The sequence below is a fragment of the Saccostrea cucullata genome, unplaced genomic scaffold, assembly GCF_032062105.1.
Source record: "Saccostrea cucullata isolate Sc308-1 unplaced genomic scaffold, CSIRO_AGI_Scuc_v1 ctg4315, whole genome shotgun sequence".
Lineage (NCBI taxonomy): Eukaryota > Metazoa > Mollusca > Bivalvia > Ostreida > Ostreidae > Saccostrea > Saccostrea cuccullata.
The window spans coordinates 19349-44035 of NW_026939609.1; the positions used below are offsets into that span (position 1 = coordinate 19349).

A 24687-nucleotide genomic window follows, 5' to 3' on the forward strand; every position below is an offset into this window, starting at 1 on the left:
GAACAGCTGAAACCAAACAAAAATTTCTGAAGTATGATAAGCTATCACAATGAAGCATTCTCGCAAATTCGACGAAATATTATTCGGTATTAACAAAGTACTGGTCGGGAAAAGAACACGATATTCTCATGCATGTTTATAAAGGACTGACGTTTATGTTGGATCTGCGCATGTGCGCGGGAAAAGCATCACGAGAATCATCAGGTCAAGGAAACTATTTTATGTGACGTCTGTTCAGCGAGGAACCAACAAGACTGACAAATCGACCAATCAGCTCAATGAGTTGCATTTAATGCATTTATGGGTTACTACTCAGTACATAAATACTACATGTGTTTTTCGAACAGGCTAGTTTTTTTAAATCGCTCTCAGAAAGACGTGGTGCATTTTCCCAAGCATTTACATGCTTAATGCATTATGTACAGCTCAACAAACATTTTAAACTCACATGGGTTTTTGCACAAATTAAGGTCACATTGTCATAATGCAAAATTGTGTAATTTGACAACAATATATATTTTAAAAATGATTTGTAACTTAATTTTGATCATATTCCATTACTTTAAACATAATTCACACATACTAATTGGTAGGATTTTTATATGCTCTTTGATATGATATATTATGAGAGTTTCTAAATGGTTTTTTCGTGGTTTCTCTTCAAATGTAACCGCCTTTGTATCCATTCATTTTAAAGCATACGTTTGTCTTACCTTCATACAGAAACAGTGCAGTTCATGTAATTTCTGTATTTTCTGTACATTAGTATGACACTAAGGCGCAAGATGATAGAAGTATTTCTCATCTGTTCGACTGCTTTCCATGTTAAAAAGATGACATTTTTTCAGGTTAACTTCCTGAAATCTAGCATCATGAAAGTTTCCTACCAACGCAAAAAGTTTGTTGAGCTGTACATTATCATCTACTAACCCCATGCTAACATTTGCATACAAATGAACAATGATAAAAATAAGTTTTCCCCACTCTATTGTCCGTCTGTTTACAGTTTCCCCGTGCTGTACTGACAGTGAAAAGACAATTTCACGGGACTATATAATCCTCGGTACAAAAAGCTATTAATTCTGGGGTGTTCTCACGTATTGACAATGTTTACAATGTGTTAAACTTCGAAACATACAGTATGCTACTCAATACATGTACACGTTCTACGATCAATGCGCATGAGAATTAATATAGAGGTAATTTTCAATTAAACCGTGAAATTAGTAACTATTCTTCCCATTTTTCTAAAACAGGTTTAAAAAAAATGTAAATCGGCTTTCCAGCTGTCATTTGAAATCGCATCGTACATTTCCCTAACTCACGTGTTTGTAGGAAAAACGTAGTAGACCATCATGCTTTTCGGCTCATTCACGAGAATGGACCATTGTTTGCATGCGAGACCACGTGTTCATGAATATTTCAATAAGAGGCGGTTAAATATCCGACTCGGAAAGAAAATAATTTTTACAAAATAATATTTCATAACTTTTAAAAGTGATGGAGTGGAATTGTCTTAATTGCAGAAATTACATAACTTATGTAACTTGATGAGACACCACATGTATTTATTTTTTTAGCAATAACACTAATATGGCATATATATCTTTAATTTTTTTGTGATTGATACTGTTTTTCATATTTATTTTTTATACAGAAAATTAAACGTGAATTAATTATTTTCCACCAGTAAGAATTAGTTTTAAATAGATCTTATCGACATATGTTATCGTTATATGCTATCGTTATCGTTATATGGCCAATTTTCATACTATGGGGATACTCAAAAGGAATTTTCTTAAGAATTGGGGCTTTTAGAAAATTCTATGTTAAATTTTGCCAAGTATTATTTTTCAGTATTTTTACTGACATTAATTATTGTTAATTTCTCTATCTTTAAAATACTCAGTTTTAAGTGTTTTATTTTTAAATGTTAGAATGTACATGATCTGTAAATCACCAGAACGGAACCCTCAGATTTTATTCAAAATTAATAAATCCTGAAAGAAATCATACACATTTCATTTATCAATTTTATTTGTGCATTACATAACGGTAGATTGAAGTTAGGGTCATTGTTGACCAGGCATGTTCAATGATGTGAAACGCTGATACTTATACCCAAATAACACGCACTGATTTTCAGCCCTAAGGCGATTGAAACCGCGGGTGTTGTTACCATTTTGTAAACATTAAACAGCCAGGTAAACACAAGCAAAACAAAATAGAGATAAATCACAATTCCCGGTATTTTCAATTTTTTATTTATAAAATAAATGTACTCTTTTGATGATTTGTTTATTAATTAAAAACTACTGGTAATTCATTAATATATTCCGTATGATTATTCACATTATTTAAGTTACGGAAGAATGGTAGCATAATTTTATTTCATGGTCATTTAATAAATTGTTAGACTTTATTTGGAGGTTGCATGGAAAACTTTTTTTAGCGTGGTACTCATAAAACATGTAGCTTTTCAATTAAAAAAATCTTATATCTAATTGTAATGATTATTTTTAAATAGTGCCAATGCAAAGTTTGAGTGCACATAATTTTAATAAAATAATAAAAAAGGCCTACATGTAGATATTTTTTTTCATAAACCTGTAGTTTATTTTTAGGGGAAAAAATCTCTTCTCCTGACTTCCTGATTGAACAGCTTTATTTTTTTTTTTTAAATCTAAACTACATTTGTGTAAATATACAGTCTCTGAAAATATTATTCAACTATAATCTCTTCTTATCAAAAGATTGTAAGAAAACCTTGCTTTTTTAATAGTTTAAACTACACTCTGCTCCTAGTAAACAAAACAACTGGAAGTCTGCAAATTCAGAATACACAAGGGGGCGGAGCTATCATGTCACTCAGTACTTTTTTCACACATGAGTGAACAAAGCAGTCCCAGAAAGCAGTCCCAGGGACAGCTGGGTCTGCTTTTTAGAGCAGTCCCATAGCGGTCCCGGAGCAGTACCACAGCGGTCCCAGAGCAGTCCCACAGCAGTCACAAAGCAGTCCCGGGGACTGCTTTCTGGGACTGCTTAGGTGTCAGGTTGGGTCTGGTCGGCACTGTACATGTACATTTATTTGTTTCATAACTCACCCCTGTCAACGCACGATCTGCAACGCTGATGCGATCGACAGCACCGATAGTCAAATTCAGCTACATGAGGAAGATGGAGTATAAAACATTATTTTGTCCTATTTCATCGCAATTTTCCTTCAACATTTCTGACTTTTTAAATGCTACGAGATATGTTTAACACCATGAAAGTCGATTCTCTACGCATCAAAAATCACCATATATTATGTTAAAGTTAAGTTTTCCTTGAATATGACTGCCCTAACGTGACACACGGAGCTCGTTAGGTGGCATTTCTTACCTTATTACGTATACCCGACAGTCCAAAAGGCACATTTGCAATTTTAAATAGGTAAATTATAAATGTTAAATCCGATTTGAAGTTATTTATCAAATAGAGAGCGTCAAAATAACGGTTTTAAGTGAACACATGCCAAACGTTTTGGCGATCGGCAAAGACTCTATATGCGATCGTACAATAAAGAAAATGTGATAAACATGCGATTGTGCAACTTGAAATTTATAAAATACTTTTAATGAAATAAAGAAATAGAATAGCCATGTGGTATAATCGGAAAATTGTCAAAACAGAGCAAGATACCTAGCATTTGATTTTCGAGAGGGAAAGAGCGAACTTAACTCACGTTCTTGTATATTAGTTGACCAATGTCCGTATTTTAAGAAAACAAAATTTAAAACTCCATGGGGCCCTAAAACTTGATAGTATTTGATTATTTTTTTAAAAAACAGATACCTAAATATAGAGTGTTATAGGACCAAATTTGAGCATTATAGAAAAAAGGTTTTATTGTCTATGAAATGGCAGTTCTATTACAGGAGTTGGCATACATATCAAAAACTGAATTTTTTCAGAAAAAAAATATGTATTAATACTATAAAAATAACGATCAAATAAATTTGCATACCTAGCAATTTTACCGAAATTTTCAGCAAACAAAAAATGTGTTGTACACGCACGTGTTAATACAACAGCATTATGTATTACAGTATATGTATTACAGTATATTTTTTAATTTACTAAAAACTGTTATTATCAATAGTATTACTTTTAAAAAATTAATCGACAATTTTCAATATCATGCATGTACATGTACATGTACAAGCTTATTTCAACTTATATTATACGATATAACATAACTTGGGGCAGTTTACGCTTTATAAACCGCAAAGCGTAAACTGTCCCAAGTTTTGTTATATCGTATAATATAAGTTGAAATAAGCTTCAATCCTTATAATTTAATTTCATTGCAGACAATGAGACAATCCCCCCCCCCCTAGAATAAGGCTTCACATTGATTAAATTTTAAAAGTAACGTCAAGCGGAGTAATACATTTTTTGACGTAACTCATTGTGACGTAGGCAAGTTATGTTATACAAAATGGATAAAATCTTTATCCAATCAAATGACGTGTTACAAGTTAAATTAAATTATTAACGTTTATTATAAATCTTGTTTGTAAGATTACCATTAATGACTTTTTCAAGTAAACATCAAAATATGAAACAATTAATATAGTGTATTTTGCATTCTTATATTGAAACGTCATGAAACTTCTCTCAATCGTCAACTTCCATTATTGATGCAGCAATATTACCTTCCTCACCTGCATACGCCACTGCACTGCAAAGTCTACATAATATAGGTGTTTCTTTACGCTACAGTCTATTACGTCAGTGAGGTCATATATGATCTTTCAGTGCAGTGAGATCAGTAGGACGTTTATTACACGGTTAGACCTTGTAAGTTTAAATTACATAGGAACAGATCACAATCAATGTATGGTGATGTATTTTTTATTTGTATTTCTATTCATAACTTATTATATTCTATTTGTGTTTTAATGATGAAAACTAGGTTATGTTGCAAAAAATAAAGATAGAAACAAATAAACAGATTTCCACGAAAGCGTCAGTACTTCATAGAAATAATGTAACATTTTTTACTTTCCTCTTTTTTTCCTTTTGTTTCCTTTTAAATATTTATATAAATTCAACTTGAATAATTGAAGTAAATATATGAAAAACGACATGTGTTGGAATAGCTATATCATTGTTCTTTACTTGTTAATTTTGTTTATTCATGAGGGCATAACAACTTTCAATCTTGGAAGTGGAGAGTGTAGAAACTTAGTAACGTAAGATTTTTTCCAAGATACATTTTTATGTAATTATTCAACAGTTAAAATGATAATAGGGGGGTAAAAAAGAAATGAAAGCATTTACGTATCAAGTTTTCTTGTTGCAATTAATTTCTGTAATTAAACAATTTCATAAGATGTTTTTATCTACTTTTCACACTGAAATTATCAGATACGTACTTATCGAAATTCTAAGTAAGTCTCTCTAAAAAGTTATCATCAGGTAAAACAGCTTAATTAACGAATTAGCAAACTGAAAATCACCTTCTTTCAGTTTTCTTTAAAAAGAAATTATGAAAATGTACTTTCTCAATGTCCTCTCTCCAAGATATCAGAAAAATGCTGAAATTTAAAAAAACCTGCTCTTCCAATTGATTTTCACAGGAATGAAATTGAATGTTGTGTTAATTACTATCAAGAAAGCGGAACGTGTAAAGGTAATCAGAAATTAAGAGAAATATTTAAAAAGAAAAACTACAATTTTCATTCTAATTTAATCTTAGCAAAGTATTTACCTTACATAAATGTGAAAAAAATAAACACATATTGCAGTTCTTTTTGAAATTAAGTCTGTCCAGAAGGATGGTTCGGAGAGAATTGCACCAAACGGTGTCCAGAAAATCAATATGGAACACTCTGTCTTGGAAAATGTAACTGCAACCCTAATGAAACGTGCGATCATGTTCTAGGATGTAAGTTAATTACATGTTTTTTGATCGATTGTTGATTTGTCATTTTGAAATATTACATTCATTGCCAGGATTGTGTTATTTGCCTCAGGTCTTCGAAAAGGAGTTTGCACCGGACATGACAGGTAAGAACCATATTTTATTTATTTGCTTGTTTATCATGAATAATTTGCAAATCAATGAAAATCATAAAAGCAAGATTTTATATAACTATATTTTATTACTTCATGATAACTGATTAAATTCTATAATTTCTAATCTACTTTATTTCAGAGAATTAAAATGCTGTATTAATTACTATCAGCATATCAAAAACAAATGCGAAGGTTCGTGTTACAAGTATGCTTCTTATAATGCATTTGATAAAACTTAAGATAAAAGAAAACGACTTCATCAATTTTCGAAATTGTGGATCTAAATAAACAATATATAACTCCTTATATTACAGTTTGTTTTCCGGGTACCTATGGCCAGAATAGCGAGGATAAGTGTCCCGATGGAACATATGGTTATTTATGTCGACAGAAATGCAAATGCAACCCAAATGTAATCTGTGACAAAAGATTCGGTTGTGTTGACCAAGGTATGTATTATTGCAAATTATTTAAATTAATGAAAATCAAACGAATTATAACATGAAAATCAAACGAATTATAACTCGCCCCGTGGGGATCCGGGATAGAATAGGTCCTCATTACCCCCTTGCTTGTCATAAAAGGCGACTAAATGGGGCGGTCCTTCGGATGAGACCGTATAAACCGAGGCCCCGTGTCACAGCAGGTGTGGCACGATAAAGATCCCTCCCTGCTCAAAGGCCATAAGTGCCGAACATAGGCCTAAATTTGCAGCCCTTCACCGGCAATGGTGACGTCTCCATATCAGTGAAATATTCTGGAGAGGGACGTTAAACAGTATACAATCAATCAATCAATCAATTATAACTCCACAATGAAGTTTAAATATATTTAAAAGTAATATGCTGACGATACGACCCTTCGGACGAGAGAGATACTTATTCAGTTTCATTTCAGATCGGGATCGTCAAAGCGCACGTGACATTTGGTACGTCTAGACTGACATTTACCAAATCGAAGAATAAAATGTCCTGAATCTAAATGGAGAGCGTTTTATTTACTGTTTATCTGCAAATGTTCCAATTAAATCACCGTTCACGGTAGCTCAGTCGGTAGAGCGCTCGCTCCGTGATCGGGAGGTCGTGAGTTCGTATCTCGGCCGCGACTGACTCAGTCGATAAAATGGGTAGCAACTGTTCCTTCGCCATGCCCTCGGCACTTTGAAGTGAAAGTTGCGGGTCCTTCGGATGAGAGCTTAAAAACCGAGGCCCCGTGTCAGCGGCAGGCGTTGGCACGATAAAGATCCCTCACTGCTCAATGGCCCTGAGTGCCGAGTAAAGGTCAAAATTTGGAAATCAATCCCATTCATATATAGATCCATCAAAGATTTACTCCAAATTTTCACATTGATTTTATAAAAAATATCACTTCAAATGAAATAAACGTATCTTAGAATTACATTTAAGAAAGAATTAAGGACAAATATTTTTTATTGTTAGAATGTCCGCCAGGGTCATTTGGGGAAAACTGTTCGGAAGAGTGTCCATCGGGATTTTATGGTCACTTTTGTGAGGAAAAATGCACATGTGATGACTACTGTGATAAGGAAAATGGCCGTGTTAAAACAACAAATGGTACAGGTATAATAAATGTTTTTCATATACATTTTACAATTTTCATACAAGTGTATTCCACAATAAATGAAACAATGCACGAAATCAGATCAACGTGGAAGTGGCACGTACCTCTATTGAAATTTTATGTTTCTTCCCTTAACAGACAATTTATGCATTTAATTGATCCTGAAAGGAAAAAATGGATTACTGTTTGTCACAAGTGGCATTGTGTCAATGTTTTATATTGGCTTATTGTACAGGTATTGGTAAGTGTTATCTTTATTTGGGCATTAGGAGTTATTGATTATTTCATTTACGCAATATTGGTCACTGAGTTGTACTTGTTCTATTTTTATCAACGTATACTCGTCGAACCCGTTTGAGTAGTTTGGTCAGTTATTTATACTGGGTGTTGGCTAGTGTTCGTCAGATGAGATCTGGACGCCGGGATTTATACTTTACCCATGCTGAGTGATCTTGGGCGTGCCTTTTATATAACCCATGCTCTGTGACCTTGGTGTGTGTTCGGTTTCACCTGCTGTGTGATCTTGGGATTCAGGGATGTTTTGTTGCGGCGTTGAGAGCAAGACCTGGCCCGACAGTATGATTTTTATGTATCAAATGCCACAGCTCAGTAAGTTTTTACACTTTACAATATTTTTGTTGTTAGGTTTAAAGAGCAATATTCTATGTAAAACTGTTAGCAATATAGCGAGAATGTATTTTTTACGCTATAATTCATTTTTTCGTTAAACGGCAAAAATACATGTTTTTTTTATTGTAGTTTATTTGTAAAATCTAGTATTTTGAACAGATATGTGTTTTGAATATTACATTATAAAACCCTATGAAAATTGTAGGTGACCAAAATTGTATATTAAGCTTTTGTTCTGGACGGGAGGATTGGTGTACGTGGTGAGGCTATATTTTTAGGATGTGGTTGACCGGAAGGGACAATATGGTGGACCATACATTACGACGTGGTGTGAAATGTGAATCTGTCCAGTGATGACCATGATTGAACTCTTGGATGTTTTCACGTTTATTGTACATATGTAGATAAATTTATTGTTAATTTTTATGAATCTTTTTATTTCTTGGTGAACAAGAGGTCTTCCAAAATGTTATTTGTTTTGGATTTTTTTTATACAAATTTAAAGAACCATCACAACTTGACTTGAGAAAGTTGAAAAGTTAAAGAATGATGTTATAAAAATTTAGAATATCAGTTAAATTAATATAGATCTAACAAAGAAAGAATGGAGGCGTACAAGGCGAGGACAATCCCCCGCTCTGAGATAAAACATTTAAAATTCTAAAAGTTCATGAAAGCTATATTTTTTCAAAATTTTATGGTTTATATAATCTTTTATGCATTTAATTCTGTATTTAATTTTTTAATGTTTTATTAATAATTTATTTTTTCACTCATGTTTTAAGATATGTGAAAACAAAAAAAGAAAAGGCATCACGTATGATGTGAACTCTCTCCATAGCGCAGGGTTTGGTGGAAGACACACCGCGTTAACCACTACGCTATGAAGTATGCATTATCGACGCCTGTCAATATGATTTAAGGGACTCGATCCTCAGCCAGGAAGGACAACTCTTTAATTTATAATTTAATTCAAAAAGTCTCAAAATGAAGCTTGAAAATTAAATCTTTTCATGCAACAATTTTCAATTTATACCTCTGAATGTGCTTCAAGGTTCTCTGAAGTTCTCAGAAAAGGTCTAATTAAAAGTTGAATTTTTTACCCGACAAAAGCATTTTAAAACAAGATGTGTTTGTGAAACTCTGATGCCCCCGTATGGCAACAAAGCAAAGATTAAAATTTACTTTAATGCAAATTAAATATATTGGTACAAAAAGTAGGGTAGTCTCACTGAAAAATAATTGTGAAATATGAAAGTAGGCCAAGGTTACATTTTTTCATAAGTACAGAAATCTTCAAGGTTAAGGTCATTGGTATCCAATGAAAGGTCTTGCCACGAAAAATACACACGTAAATTATGGAAGGTCTAGCCCTTACCGTTCAGAAGTTGTGGCCAAGGTTAAAATTTCAAAAAGTAGATCAAACTCCAAGGTCAAGGTTTAAGGTCTTGGTATCAAATGAAAGGTCTTGTCAGAAGGATTAAATATGAAAAGTATGAAAGCACTAGCCCTAACCCTTTTATAGGAATGGTCAAGGTTTTCTCTTTAAAAGTATGTCAAATTCCAAGGTCAATTTCAAAGGGTCAAAGTTCTTGGTATCCAGTGAAGGGTCTTCTCACAAGGATTACATAAGTGAAGTATGAGATCACTAGCCTTTAGTGTTCAAAAGTTATGGCCAAAGATTTTCATAAGAACAAAATTTTGAAGGTCAAAACGACAAGGTAATTGGTATTCAATGAAAGGTCCTTCCACATGGAAAACATATGTGAAGTATGGAAGCCCTAGCCCTAACTGTTCAGAGGTTATGGCCAAGGTTACTTTTTTAAAGTAGGTCAAACTCCAAGGACAAGGTCAAAGGGTCAAAAAGTCTTGCAATCAAATGAAAGACTTTGTCACAATAATTAAATATTTAAAATATATGAAAGCATTAGCCATAACCCTTTAAAAGTTATGGTCAAGGTTTGCTTTTAAAAGTAGGTCAAACTCTAAGGTCAAGGGGTCAAATTTTTCGGTATCCAATGAAGGGTCTTTTCACAAGGATTACATATGTGAAGTATGAAAGCTCTAGCCCTTACAGCTCAAAAGTTATTGCCAAGGTTGAACTTTTTAAATAAGTACACTGTACGCAAATCTCCAAGGTTAAAAGGTCAAAGTTGGTGGTATCCAATGAAAGGTCTTGCCACACAAAATATATATGTGAAGTATAAATGTCCCAGTTACTACTGTTCAAAAGATATGGCCAAAGTGAAAGTTTGAAATTTTTGTGCTAAAGTGGGTCAAACTCCAAGGTCAAGGTCAAAACGTCAAATTTGGTGGTACCCAAAGAAAGGTCTTGTCACAAGGAATACACATGTGAAATATGAAAGTCATAGCTCTACTAAATCAAGAGTTATGGACAAGGTTAAAGTTTTTGCGGATAAACAAACAGAACGACAGACGGACCTATGGACACGACAAAAACTCAAGCTCACATTTTGAAAAATTTATAGAAAATTGTGCACTTTCCCCTGCGATTCCAACGCGATTTTACAAATTTAACAACGCCGCAATAACTCCGTGTGGAAGCAGCTTGGGTTGACAGGACCCTAATGAAATCTACTTTAAAAATTCTTTTGTTAACATTATTTTGATCAGAGACGCTGCACTCCAATGATACGGAGTTACAGATAACAACAGGTAGGATCAAAAATTTTGTTTCATGTAAGATATTTATGTTCTTTTTTTTTCTAACAAAAAAAAAAAAGAAGGGAGGGGGGAGGGAAGCAGATTTCATGTTTTGAAAATTAATTAATCTTTACTGAAACGATTATAATAAGCATTGAATTGTATAATGGTTATATAGACTAATAAAAAAGTTATTGAAATACGTATTTTATCTTAGAAAAAGGTTAGACAGATTTCACATTTTACTGTAATCCCAGAGTTGCCAGACTGTGAAGAGAAAACTCTTTGCCTTCTTCCTTTCTACCCCACAATAGTATACATGGTTCTGGCAAAATCAGTGGAAGCAATAGCCATCTGCATTCTGATTGGAACAACTATCTTATTATCCTGGTGAGAAATTATGGGTATATAGATATAAAAACCATACAAAAATGAATTATATGAAAAACCTGGAGATAACAAACGGTATCCAAGCTCATAAGTTGATTCAAACGACACAATCCACGAGCAGATCGAGAAAACACGAGCCTCTAAAACATTTGAGATCAGGTAAAATGGAGGAGTGAGCTTTCCTTCCCATCATTTATTCATTCATTTATTGAATCATTTTCAGTAATATACATTACGACGGATTTTACCGTTATTTCCCGATTTTGACAAGGAGCACACGGCGGGTGTGACCGGTCAGCAGGGATGCTTACTCCTCCATGGCACCTGATCCCACCACCGTGTTTGCTCTGCTCCAATTTTGTATCGCAGCAGTTAAGGTTACAAAAAGGAGGCGGAGCCTAATTTGTACAGGAAAACTTGACTATGACATCATACATAATATACGTCATACAACATTTCTTTAAAAAAGCACAAAATGAGTTTATCTGCTAATTTAACCAGTAAGAAATCATCAAACTACATAAAAACTTACTTCAGCTTATTGTTTTGTCGTTAGTTAAATCCCACGTAACAAGTTATAAACAAGTCACTGATCGCAGTACACTTGTCAATATGACGTCATTTCTTACAACGTGACGTAGTTTGTAGTGAGAGACAGATCAAGTAATATTTTCTCAATAAAATATGTATTCTCTAATTAAATAAAAAATTATTTGCAGATATTCTTTGGGCCAATAACTTGAATTTAATGTCTTCTTCGCTATTTTATTAATATATTTTCTGTACATTACGTATTTATTTGACACTGATGTATATTTGAATGCAAGTACATCGGAAGGTAATTTGGGGGGTCTTAATAAATCGATCTACTGCAAGGGCATACACTCTATGGATCAAAGTAATCTTTTACATTTCAACTGTAGAACTATTAAGGTATCTGAAAAGTGCTGCGATCCTTATTAAATCTAAAAAACAATTTAATCATATTAATAGTTCATGCCGCTCAGTAAAAAATATAGCATTCGGTCATACAAGTATAATTGAAATTGCTGAATTTAGACAGGATCGCAGCACTTCTTAGAAACTACAATGCGTGTTGAAAATATTTGTATACTAAACTTGGAAATTTAACTTGGGTATGCCCTTGCACTAGTGATATTTATATGTAACATCAATACTTCAAGTCAATGTGCTAAAATCGCGTGATTGCCGCATCACGTGACTAGTCTAAATATAAAATATAATCGTCCTCGATATGTAGTTATTAATCAAATTACAATTATCTACTAAAAATAATCGCCATCCCGATTACGAATACATTTTTAAATACAAAATTTAATCGATATTTCCATTGCGCACCTTAACTGTACTGCGATTGTTTTATTGACTTTGAAATTGAAATCTGTTCGTTATCTCCATATCCTTCTCCGGATATTAATGACATTAAAATACGAAATATAATAAAACACATTTTTATAACAGCATTTGTTGGCTGAGATTTTTACCTACAATTATTGCCTTAGCAATCTAGACTTTTTGGTATTCAATAGGTCAAGGGCACACAGTTGGAGTTTATATTCTTGTCCTCTTCCGGCAAATACCATATCTTTGGAAACAAACAAGAGGACGATTATACCTTATTGACGTATAGAGTTCAACTTCCTTCCTGCGTAATGAATGAAAGATAATTAGAAAATATCAACATTTTACTCAACAATGACAAGAATACGAGGGTCATTCAAAAATTACATAGACAATGTTCTGCATCATCATATTATTCTTACAAAATTATAGATCAAAACATTTTCGTAAATGCAAGCATTTATTTTGTCGAAATGTGAAGTTTCATTCAGTTTGATATAATAGAACTCATGATAGCAATTTTTTAAATCAACATGTTTTGTTACCACGGAGCATGTCTGACCAATATTGTAACGTCAAAAACAACGTCTAGATAGTTTCGCAAAATTACTCTTTCCTTAAATTTCATTCACGGCATTAAACGTCTTCTCCATTCATATAAAGTATCCATAACACTTGAAACCTAGTTTGCCAACAATTGTGCAAATAACTTGAACTAGATTGCCAGTTTTTAATTTGAACCCTTTTGACAATTTCTAACTATAACATGTTTATTTATAGACCTTGTGCATCGTCCGATTCAAACTAGCTACCACACAGAAATTGTATTTTCCATTTTATACAAAACACGACTTATTTTTCATACATTTCCTGATTTAAACAGGATTTTTAAAAGTTTGTTAAATAAGTTTCCCGAATGCCAAGCAAAACTTTAATGTTCCTCGCTGCATGCTCACTGACGTCCTCCAACGTCAACGTTTTTGCTTTAATCAAGACCATATGTATTTAAAAATTGATTTCTTTTAAAGGGAGCGATGTATTACATTACTTGATAGTACAGCAAGACTTATTTTAAACATGTAAATTGTTTGTCTCGTTTCAGATCCATTTATTAGAGGTATGGCTAAAGATACTAGTGAAAAATAATAAATTACTCAATTTTGACGTTGCGCCTTGACCGCATGTTTGCTGTTCTAAATATTTGATAACTTTTTAGGAATCTGAAGATTTATTCCATATTTTTTACTCGAAGTATTTGAATTTGATTATAATATGACTTTAGATAATAAAGTTAGAACAAAAGTCTACGAACTTTTTGAATGACCTTGAAGTCGTTACTTTGCACCAAAATAAAAAAACAAATAAAATATATTTATTGTATTTGGACATAATGATATAAATAAATGGATGCCCAGATTAGAAAATATTTTTACCTATTTTGGTTGTAAATGACACCAATAATAAATATACAGAATGTATATAAAGAAATTAGAAACTTTATATGATGTATATTTAATATGCTACCTTTCTGCAATGAAATTATAGAGATAACGAATATTATTCAAGCTCAGTTTTTATCAATGTAAACACCTTTTTGTCACTTGAAATCCCATTATTGTGAAACTTTGAATAAAAATTAAAAAGTAGATTACGTGGTTAAACTTATTTGTGTTACCTATACAAGCATGACTTAATCTGTAACTTTCTATATTTGTTATTTATTAAGTTTGTTTGTTACAGGCCTCGAGACCATAAACTGAGAACAAACTCAATTAAAAATTTTGATTTTGAATAGGATGTGAATTATAATAAAATGTTGTTGATATTTGCAGGTTTGTATAATATTCCAAATAAACATATGATAAAAACTCTATTTCGTTATAAAAATTATTTGAAGCGTTATATCGATTTGAATTTCTTAACTTAAGTCTGTTTTCAGTTTATGGTTTGGGGTTTGGTATTTGAAAATATGTTTTAATGTCGATTTTTATGTATTTTAAAGTAGATTACAACTAACACATGCTTTAGCAAATGTTCTACATAAATCAGTTGGAAACTAAATGCATTTTCCTGGTACAATAAATCTCAAATAACAAAAGGCAAAAAGAAATGTAATTTCAAAAAAAGATATTGAACAGCGACTGAAAAAATAATGCCGACAAACAATTGTGCATGTTTGTAAAGAAGACATTAAAGACAAGGATTACTTTTCTCTGTCGACATATCACATCTGCCGTGCATTCTTTGTCATGATCGGGGGAAACGGAAAAGTCTGTAGACAATGCAATTTATGTAAATTACAGTTTGAACAATACGAGGGTTGTTCAATAGGCAATGATGTAATATACTGTATATCATAAAATATATACGAGGGTTGTCCCAAAAAGTCGTAGACAATGTCAATAACTTTTTTAACACGCAACCAATACTAATCAAATTTTGCATAGATATAATACACTCAATGTTCTTTAAAACTGTGAATTCTTACATATATATCTTTCATATTAATTATATTGGGACGATTTATATGAAGGCCGATATGGGCTGTCGGCGCACGACCAAAATTCGGAATAATTTACGCTTATAACTATTACATTTGTTTTTATTTCTTTTGTACTATGTGAAAAACTGAACTAAAATTTAAATCACTGAAACCAGAATTAAAATCTTAATAATATGTCAAATTTTCATATAAATAGCATTAGAAACAGACGACTGGTGGCATGATTTTCAAAGTGTTGTTCGAATTGAGATTGATGAAAATGACGTCGTCGAACGCGTACCCGGCGCACGGAAATGTAATAAATTGTTTTTGGTATGTTTAATATTCATCAGAGACGAGGAAACAAAGTACCGAAAGGACATTACACACTATATTTAAATAGAAAAACTGTTTTTTTTTTATAGTATGATATTCAAAGATAGTTTTTCCACTATATCGAAAAAAAGTTATTGTATGTAAAGTAGAGTACTGATTGTTTAACGCAGACATTCGGGAACGTTCTGGGCCATGAGCGTTGTCAAACAAGGTGTATTCTCTGCTGCCTAAAATGTAAGGTGATCTTTCAACGAATTAAATTTTGACTAAAACTTTAATCTGCTTAAGAAAACGGACACTAGTGAATTTAAAATACTTCCTTAGTCAAGAGTGGTTTTTCACTATAAAAAATATTCATTTGGATGATAAAAGACGCATGTGAAGCGGAAACGGGGACCATGACGTTATGAGAGACGTAAATTACGCTTGCTTTCGTGCGCCGATGTACACTTACATGGTTTCTTTATTTTTTCATAGTTTTTTTTATTAAATGTGGTATCGTCATGAATCTTGAAATACATGATCATAAAATGTTACTCTTTGCTATGTCAAGAAAGAAATTTGATTTAATAAAGAGAAAATAAACTATGTTCCCTGTCTACGACTTTTTGGGACAACCCTCGTAGCAGTATTTAATTTCATTTTTTTCACAGTTGAAGAGTTTTTTTAAAGAGTTCATTATCACTGAAAACCCTATGATTTTTTTTCTCTTGTCCTAAAGTAAATATGTTCACTACACTGTGGTGAAAATTATTTTCAAATGATATATGCCAAGAAGATGAAAATGAGAGCGTTAATAAAAATTGTCTTTTTTACACAAATCATCGATGGATTGATTAATTGGTTGTATATTGTTTAACGTTCCTCTCGAGATATTTTCACTCATATGGAGACGTCACCGTATGCCGGTGAAGGGCTTCAAATTTTGACCTTTACTCGGCATTCAGGGCCATTGAGCAGTAATATGAAGAAAAAGTAATCTTTAACGCAGTATAGCTAGTTTTCATATGGATTCAATAATTCAAAAAAGATAAAATGAAATATGGAGATAACGAACATGATTAAAGCTCAAAAGTCCATTAACAATACAAAATTGGAGCAGAGAAAACACGGACCTCCAAAAAATCAGAGTGGTATAAGATACCATGTAGGAGTAAACAAACCCTGTAAATCAGTCACGCCTGTCATGTGTTCCCTGTCATGATCAGGAAATTACAAAAAAAAAAAAAAAAAAAAAAACGTCGCAGGGCAAACACGGAACACAAAAAATCAGAAGTGGGATAAGGTGCCATGTAGGAGTGAGCATGTCCTACCCCCCGGTCACACCCGTCATGTGTTTCTTGTCATGATCTCGAGATAACAGAAAAATCCGTCGACAATTCACTGTGTAAATAATGGCCTAACAATCGGAAAGAAAAATGCAACATTTGACTCAATGATGAATTGGTTGTTAGATTACTATTAACGAATTTTTCAAGAAAAAATCCAAATACGAAACATATATGCCAGACTCTTTGGTATCTTTTATCTAAAGCTCACCAGGATATACCGGTATCGTATCGACATAAAAATGGAAATTACCATTGTTAATTGACAATACGTCGTCGATATATCTAAATATGAAGTTGAAGGCCACAGCAAGTGTTTTCTTCTTATCATGCATTAGATTTTGCACAAATTCTGCTTTATATAAATACAACAGGAGGCCCATGGGCCACATTGCTCACCTGAGTAACTTTGGTAATACACTTCTTTACCAGATTTCCCCTCTTCTTACATCTATTGTGGTCCCTAACCCCCCCCCCCCCCACATCTTGATCTACACTACCCCAGGATGCTTCGACAAGGTTTTCAGTTTTCCTGGCTCACTGGTTCTTGAGAAGATTTTTTCCAATATATTACTATATAAAACTTGGATTCCCTCTTGAGCCCCCCCCCCCCAACCTCTCCCATCCTCCCGCGGGTCATGATTTTAACAATTTAGAATCCACACTTCCCTAAGATGTTTCCACAAAAGTTTCAGCATTCCTGGTCCACTGGTTCTTGAGAAGAAGATTTTTAAAGATTGTTCCAATATATTTCTATGTAAAAATTGTATTCCCAATTGTTGCCCAACTCTACCCCCGAACAACAGAACAACAATACCCCCGGAGTTTAATACTTTCTCTGCGTAAATAATATAGTTGAAACACATCAATTCTGCCTTAAAAAAGTTGTTAGAATCCCACTGTCCAGTCAATAAAATTATTATCCTATATATTCGCACGAAGCCTTACCCTTTGTTTTGAATTTTATACATATGAACCGAGATTTTTCGTAAAACCATGTTTAACTCGGGATTCTAGCAGCACTTTCCAAGTTTGTCAGACTTTCCATCTGTACAAATCTTATGTTTTGATTGATTGATTGATTGTATATTGTTTAACGACCCTCTCGAGAATTTTTCACTCATAGAGAGACGTCACCGTATGCCGGTGAAGGGCTTCAAAGTTTGAACTTTTCTCGGCATTTAGGGCCATTGAGCAGGGAAGGATCTTTTTCGTGCTAGCACCTACTGCGACACGGGATCTCGGTTTATACGGTCTCATCCGAAGGACCGGTCTCCACGTCCCACAGTGGGATTCGAACCCGCGACGTAAGGATTTACTCCTTACTTCGCGACTCTAGAGCAGACGCTCTAACCACTGCACCACGCGGGCGACCTAACTGTCTTTGAAAGAGAATATAATATAATCGACGAACTAAATTAGCATACCTGTATAATTAACTGAACCCCATATTAATTTTACATAATATTCCCGATATTTCCTTTTAAACTTCATTTTATGTATCTTTGTACATGACGTCTTAGCCAAATTCTCTTTACTCAACATGATCAATTCCCAAGTAACTTTTTTAACATTTTATTTTTGTCAATGTTTTCACGTTTCTATTAATTTTCTAGATTTCAATTACATCTCTAAATACGAATATTACGAAAACTTGTGTTCTAAGATTGACGTAATCTTGCCTACTTTGACGTCATAATGTAGCACTGATTAAGTCAAGATAGAATATTCTGTATGCTTCCTTATTACCCCTGCGCGGTGGTCATGATTTTTACAATTTAGAATCTACACTACACTAGAATGCTTCCACATAAGTTTCAGCTTTTCTGGCCTACTGGTTCTTGGGAAGAAGAAGATTTTTAAAGATTGTTCCTATATATTTCTATATAAAACTTGGATTCCGTTAATGTGGCCACGCCCCACCTCCGAGGTCATAATTTTTACAATTTAAAATATACACTACATTAAGATGTTTCCACATAAGTTTCAACATTCCTGGCCTACTGGTTCTTGGGAAGAAAATTTTTAAAGATTGTTTCTATATATTTTTATGTAAAACTTGGATTCCCTTATTGTGGCTCCGCCCTACCCCCGGGGGTAATAATTTTATTGATTTAAAATCTACACTACTTTAAGATGTTTCCATATAAGTTTCAGCATTTCTGGTCCACTGGTTCTTGAGAAGAAGAATTTTAAAGATTGTTCCTAGATATTTCTATGTAAAACTTGGATTCCCTATTGTGGCCCTGCCCTTCCCCTGGAGGTCATAATTTTAACAATTTAAGATCTACACTACCCCAGGATGCTTCTGCATAAGTTTCAGCTTTTCTGGCCCAGAGGTTCTTAAGAAGATTTTTTAATTACCCCACCTATTTTTGTATTTTGTGGATTATCTCCCCTTGGAAGGGGTCCTGGCACTATATTTAACAATTTATATTCCCCTTTACCCAAGGATGCTTTGTACCAAGTTTAGTTAAAATTGGCCCAGTGGTTCATGAGAAGAAGTTGAAAATGTGAAAAGTTAACAGACGGACAGACCGATGGACAGACGGACGGACGGACAACGGACAATGGATTATCAGAAAAGGTCTGCTTATAATGGGGCGCAGTTGGTACCCATGGGAATTTTAATAGATTGTTGGAAATCCTTGTCTTTAAAAAACCACATAAATATTGTAATTCAGAAACTCAAGCATTTTTTGATTTCAACTTCAGAGTACTTAGTATATAATCGTAATGCTTTTTATCAAAACAATTGTTTCCAAATTACCTATGACAAGGTAAGTAAATTTACGAGTTCCATTTTTATTGAAAAAGCAGCTGTCAATGAAATAAAAAAATCCTTTACTTTAATCTATCGTTGGGAATATGCGCTGTTAAGACACAAATTATCACAGCATTTTTTTGAACTCTGATAAGGGAAAAATATAATATTTCTATCAGACGGATTTTATTTTAGTTTATGAAACTGTAGCAAACTCAAAATATGTTTCGTTATAGAAAAAAAAAATAAGGACATTCAATTGAAATGTTTTACTTTTTCAAATAGGCTTTCATATTTTATTCCTGCCTCTAATTTAGATATTTCGAAGAAATTGTTTAAATATTTGCTATATAAAGTTTTTTTTAACCTTGGTAACAGTTGTTCATAATGCATATAATGTAATATTTATAATAAAAACTTCCCTTTCAAGAACAATTACAATACTTTTAAACAAGTATATTGTGGCTATTGTTTTGAAATAAATATTTCATATTTATAACCTTTGTAAGTTGTTGATAATGCATACTAGTATTAAATAATCTTATGCGTGAAAAAATAAACACTTGCTATGGCCTTCAACTCGACCTTCAGATAAATCGACGAAGGATTGTCAATTAACTTATCCAGGAGAGCTTGAGATAAAAGATACCACAGAGTCTGACACATCTGTTTCATACTTGGATATTTTGCTTGAAAAAGACGTTAATGGTAACCTAACAACCAAGCTCTATGATAAACGTGACGACTTTAACTTTTCTATCGTCAACTTCCCTTACTTATGCAGCAATATACCTTCATCACCTGCATGCGGAGTGTATATATCTCAGTTGATTCGATACGCAAGAGCATGTTCTACGTATGAACAATTCCTAAGACGAGGTAAATTTTTGACAAGCAAGTTGATGAAACAAGAATATCAGCAGTCTCGTTTAAAGTCATCATTTCGTAAGTTCTATTGTCGATACAATGAACTTGTCAGCAAATACGTTTTATCATTGAGTCAAATGCTGACTGACGTTTTTCATACCAATTGTTAATCCATTATTAACACACAGAATTGACGGCGGGTTTTTCGGTTATTTCACAATCATGACAATAAGCACACGGCGGGTGTGACCGGTCAGCAGGGGATGCTCACTCCTCCGTGGCAGCTTAATAATTGCTTAATAATAACTATAAGAGGTTATTTATCCGAAGAAATTTTGTTCATGTATAATGTACTAAAGACTTCTTATGCTTCATTGAAAAAAAACAAACTTTACTGTTCTGCTATTGTTTGAGACTTCATTTGACTGAAGCAGAGATTTGGAACCACTCTTTATGTATTATCAAAGTAAATATGACCCAAGTGTAAACTAATCGCAGGATTTAGATTTTTTTAAAATCTAAATAATTGTAAAATCTAGAGTAATGCATTGCATATAAATTAATTTCTATAGTTATGCAATTGTATAAGATTCTCACGGAGAAAATCATCCAAATTTAACACAAAATTTAAATTAAAATAAGGAAGATAATCTGTTCAAGTGTTTTTGGCTATTTTTGGAAAAAGCAAAAGGTTTACGATGTGAAACAGATAATAGAAAAAAAACCCTGCATTAGATTTTAAATTTGAAATAGAAGGAAATTATCAAACCTTAAATACATGTGCTATTTCCCCCTCGCTGTTTAAATTTTTCATTACCTAAAGAATATCATTTATAAAGGTTGTTGTTGCCTTAAGTTGACTTTTTATTTTCATCATATAAAACACCTCAGTATGGGTTTATTTTTATTCCTATGTTCTTATATTCGTTACAATGATGGAACTAACAGTCTCCAAGTAATTATAAAGTGTTTGAAACAAACATCAATAAGTTTTCTTCTCTTAGAAGCAATGAATTCTCAATATTTTGTTCTCTTTTTAATGAAAGAAACATTTGCACGAAAGGTATACATTGTACAAAGATAAGTTATGCATTGGATGTTTTTTCCCTTTTTATAGACATTTTTTCATATACGATGTGCAGGATCAGTCAGTGTAGTAACATGTAGTTGATACAAAATGAATAACAGATTAATTCGTGAATTGTTGGGGTGTTTTCTCATCTTTTCCTTCTACAATCAAATAACCGTACCTAGTGGCATTTGTAACACGTGAGTTATTTTATTTTTTATTTGAATCACTCGTTTTTAAATACTTTAGTTAATCATGTATTTTAAATCAATTGAGTAGTATAATAGCATTGTGTTGTTTTACAGAAAACCACTGTACATGTTATGTTGCACGAATTACAGAAGAGTTAAAAATAAATGCGAAGGTAAAAAAAAGTATCAAGGTTTATCTTGTATTGAATATACAGTTTAAAACCTTGCTTTAATGAACAATACATGACATAAAACAGATACATGTATTATATTTATTAACAAACTAGCATAGTTGTTCTACTGTCGGTGTAAATAATTTTTTGCAAAAAACATCTTGCATTTAAAAAAAATTAATGTTTCCATATTTCCCTTTATATATTTCAAAGAATGCTGGCCTGGAACATTCGGTGTCAACTGTAATCGCACTTGTCCTAATGGATTTTATGGGAGATTTTGCTTAGAGAAATGTAACTGTTCATCGTGTGACAAAGTATCAGGATGTAGACAGAATATAAGCTCGGGGGTACGTCTATAGACTTAAGAATCAGAAAACATTAAGATATTTCTATTCTTTCCAAACCCTTTTCAGTCTTAAAATGAACTTATTAAATCTGTTTTAGGTTGCATAGAAAAACATTAGTGAGAAAAGTTTTCCGACTCGTTAAACGGGTTTAATGACTCTAATTTACAAAAAGTATACGCCCCAGTAAACCTTTTTCAAATAGTTAAAAAATGTTGATTAGATGATTTTTATGTCTATTAAAGTTAATTAATTTACACATGCTAGATCTACAAAATAACAAAAAAAAACATTAGTTTTATAGCTCGTACAATAAATATTCATTGACTTAAGATCATTTGATATGTTCGAATTCAGAATAAGGATTAAATATTGATAAACCAATATTAGATAAGTAATCATATAACGTTATTTGCATAGTTAATGGTACAGATTTGCCAAAATCATCCCAATCAGAGGAAATTGCCGTTACGGAGGACGCTGACTGGCTTAGTGTTGCTATGTTTGTTTCCGGAAGTGTTGGTCTCTGTTTTGTGATTGACTTTGTAGCCCACAACAAACTGAGGTAAAGGATAATTGACTTAACTTGCCATCAGACACAATTTGAATGTATACCTGGAATTAAAGCCACCTTTATCTCACTTTACTAAGATGACGTCATTGATTAGAAGGACATCAATGTATCTGTGCTTAAGCCGTAGATCAAGCTACGGTCGTTAAGCTAGTTCCAGGGTTTGATCAGTTCCGAATGATTAGTAATTTAGTAAATTTTTCGCATAAAACAAGTGAACTTTTCAGGTATCACAATTGCGTTTGATATGTATTTTAACAAACACCACAGTTTTGTCGACAATAAATTATTAGAACACTGGAAGATATCGGAATATTTTCGTGTTGTCAATTTATTTGTTTCTAATACCCTTAATAAACACTGTATTATATGTTCGTCCCCCGTTTCCTCTTCATTATAAACGAGACTGCATGTTATTATTTCCCCGCTTGAAAAGCAGGGGGATAATATGGTCATGTTGATGTCCCTCCGTCTGTTTGGGAGGCGGGTTATGATTATAGTGACCTCACACTATCTCTAAATTCTCTTTATCCTTTGAAAATACCACTAACTTACTGGTAAGCAAGTATTTAACTCTTCCCAGGCATTTAAATGGATGTGTGTTTTCAATTAAGGGTCGAATAGCATGGAAGCCACTAAGGTATTCGGAATTCGTAGGCTTACTCATAACTGGTAGAATGAGTAGCTATGTTTACTTGCTAAAAAAGTTATTTGAATAACTAAACTCTTAATAAACCGTATTTAATTTCTCAGCTCATTGAACTAATTTGACAAAATTAATGCTTATATTTTGAAATAATTCCCAATTTATTTATAGATCGGTTTTTTATTCGGAAGAGGTCAAACAACTGTTTCATTGTTGATGAAATTCAAAAACTGAAAGAAAAAAATCTGAAACATGACACATTTTAGAACGTATTTATCAATATTTTATACCATTATAAACTGACAATTATAATCCTTATGCATGTACAAGTATTAGGTCACACAAGGTGGCTATAACAGAGAGAGAGAGCTTAGAAAAGGCTGAACCTGCTGCCCAATCCCATTCAAATCAGTGAATAAAATGTTGTTTAAATTAAGACCACACAGTAACACATTTACATACTAGAAAGACAGGCCCAGTCCCTCAAAAATCTCAAAAGTTCATCAATGTCCGCTTCACTATAAAATATGAGGTGTTTTTTTTTAAATCTTATTTAACAAAAATTCTTATTTTAATCAAGTTCTCCTTTATCTTAAAAAGGAAACATGTATGCGAAAAGCGATGGATTGGTAAAAGTCATTTTCTTTACTTAAAAAAAAACCTTTAGAGGTGTATTTTTTTCTTCCTTAACTTGTAAATTTTCATATTCACACATAGCTATGAAAATGTATACTTCAAATAGATGCAAATATTTCTTAATTATTTTTGTAGACGATCCAAAATCGCTGGGAAACAACAATTAAATCCAAGTGCAAGAACCACACCATTTGCGGAAAACTAGTGTATATAGAAAACTTATAAATAACAATTTCTAAGGAACCCATTTTCCCTCCAAATGCAATAATAAGTCAGAAGCACTTAGGTATGGTAATTATTTTCCAGACAAGGGTGCCTTTAACACCTGTAATGTATCAGAAGACGCTGATAATAAATATAGCCATCTTAGCATGGGTGCTTTGTCCTACAATACATAAAATAACATAATGGATTCAGAAAAAAAGTTCAATATTGAAATGTATTCCAGATGTTACTAGAAAGTGACATCCACAGTTAACAATCCTTACAATGAATTGGTGATTGAATGTACAAACTGAAGAAGAGTTCTGTTTTTGAAAATGCATTGGCAAAGGTAGATGAATATTAAGCGTCCAATGAAAAGG

The 24687-nt window shown here is 32.8% G+C and overlaps 1 protein-coding gene across 1 annotated transcript in view; it reads left to right on the plus strand.

Annotated features, from left to right (window-relative positions):
* Positions 1 to 6050: 6050 nt before the first annotated feature.
* Positions 6051 to 24687, plus strand: part of LOC134253449 (cell death abnormality protein 1-like) — a 30275-nt gene continuing 11638 nt past the window's right edge. The window contains exons 1-2 of the mRNA XM_062735975.1: positions 6051 to 6057; positions 6381 to 6515. Coding sequence (XP_062591959.1) covers positions 6051 to 6057; positions 6381 to 6515 — 142 coding nt within the window. The remainder of the gene's footprint in view (positions 6058 to 6380; positions 6516 to 24687) is intronic.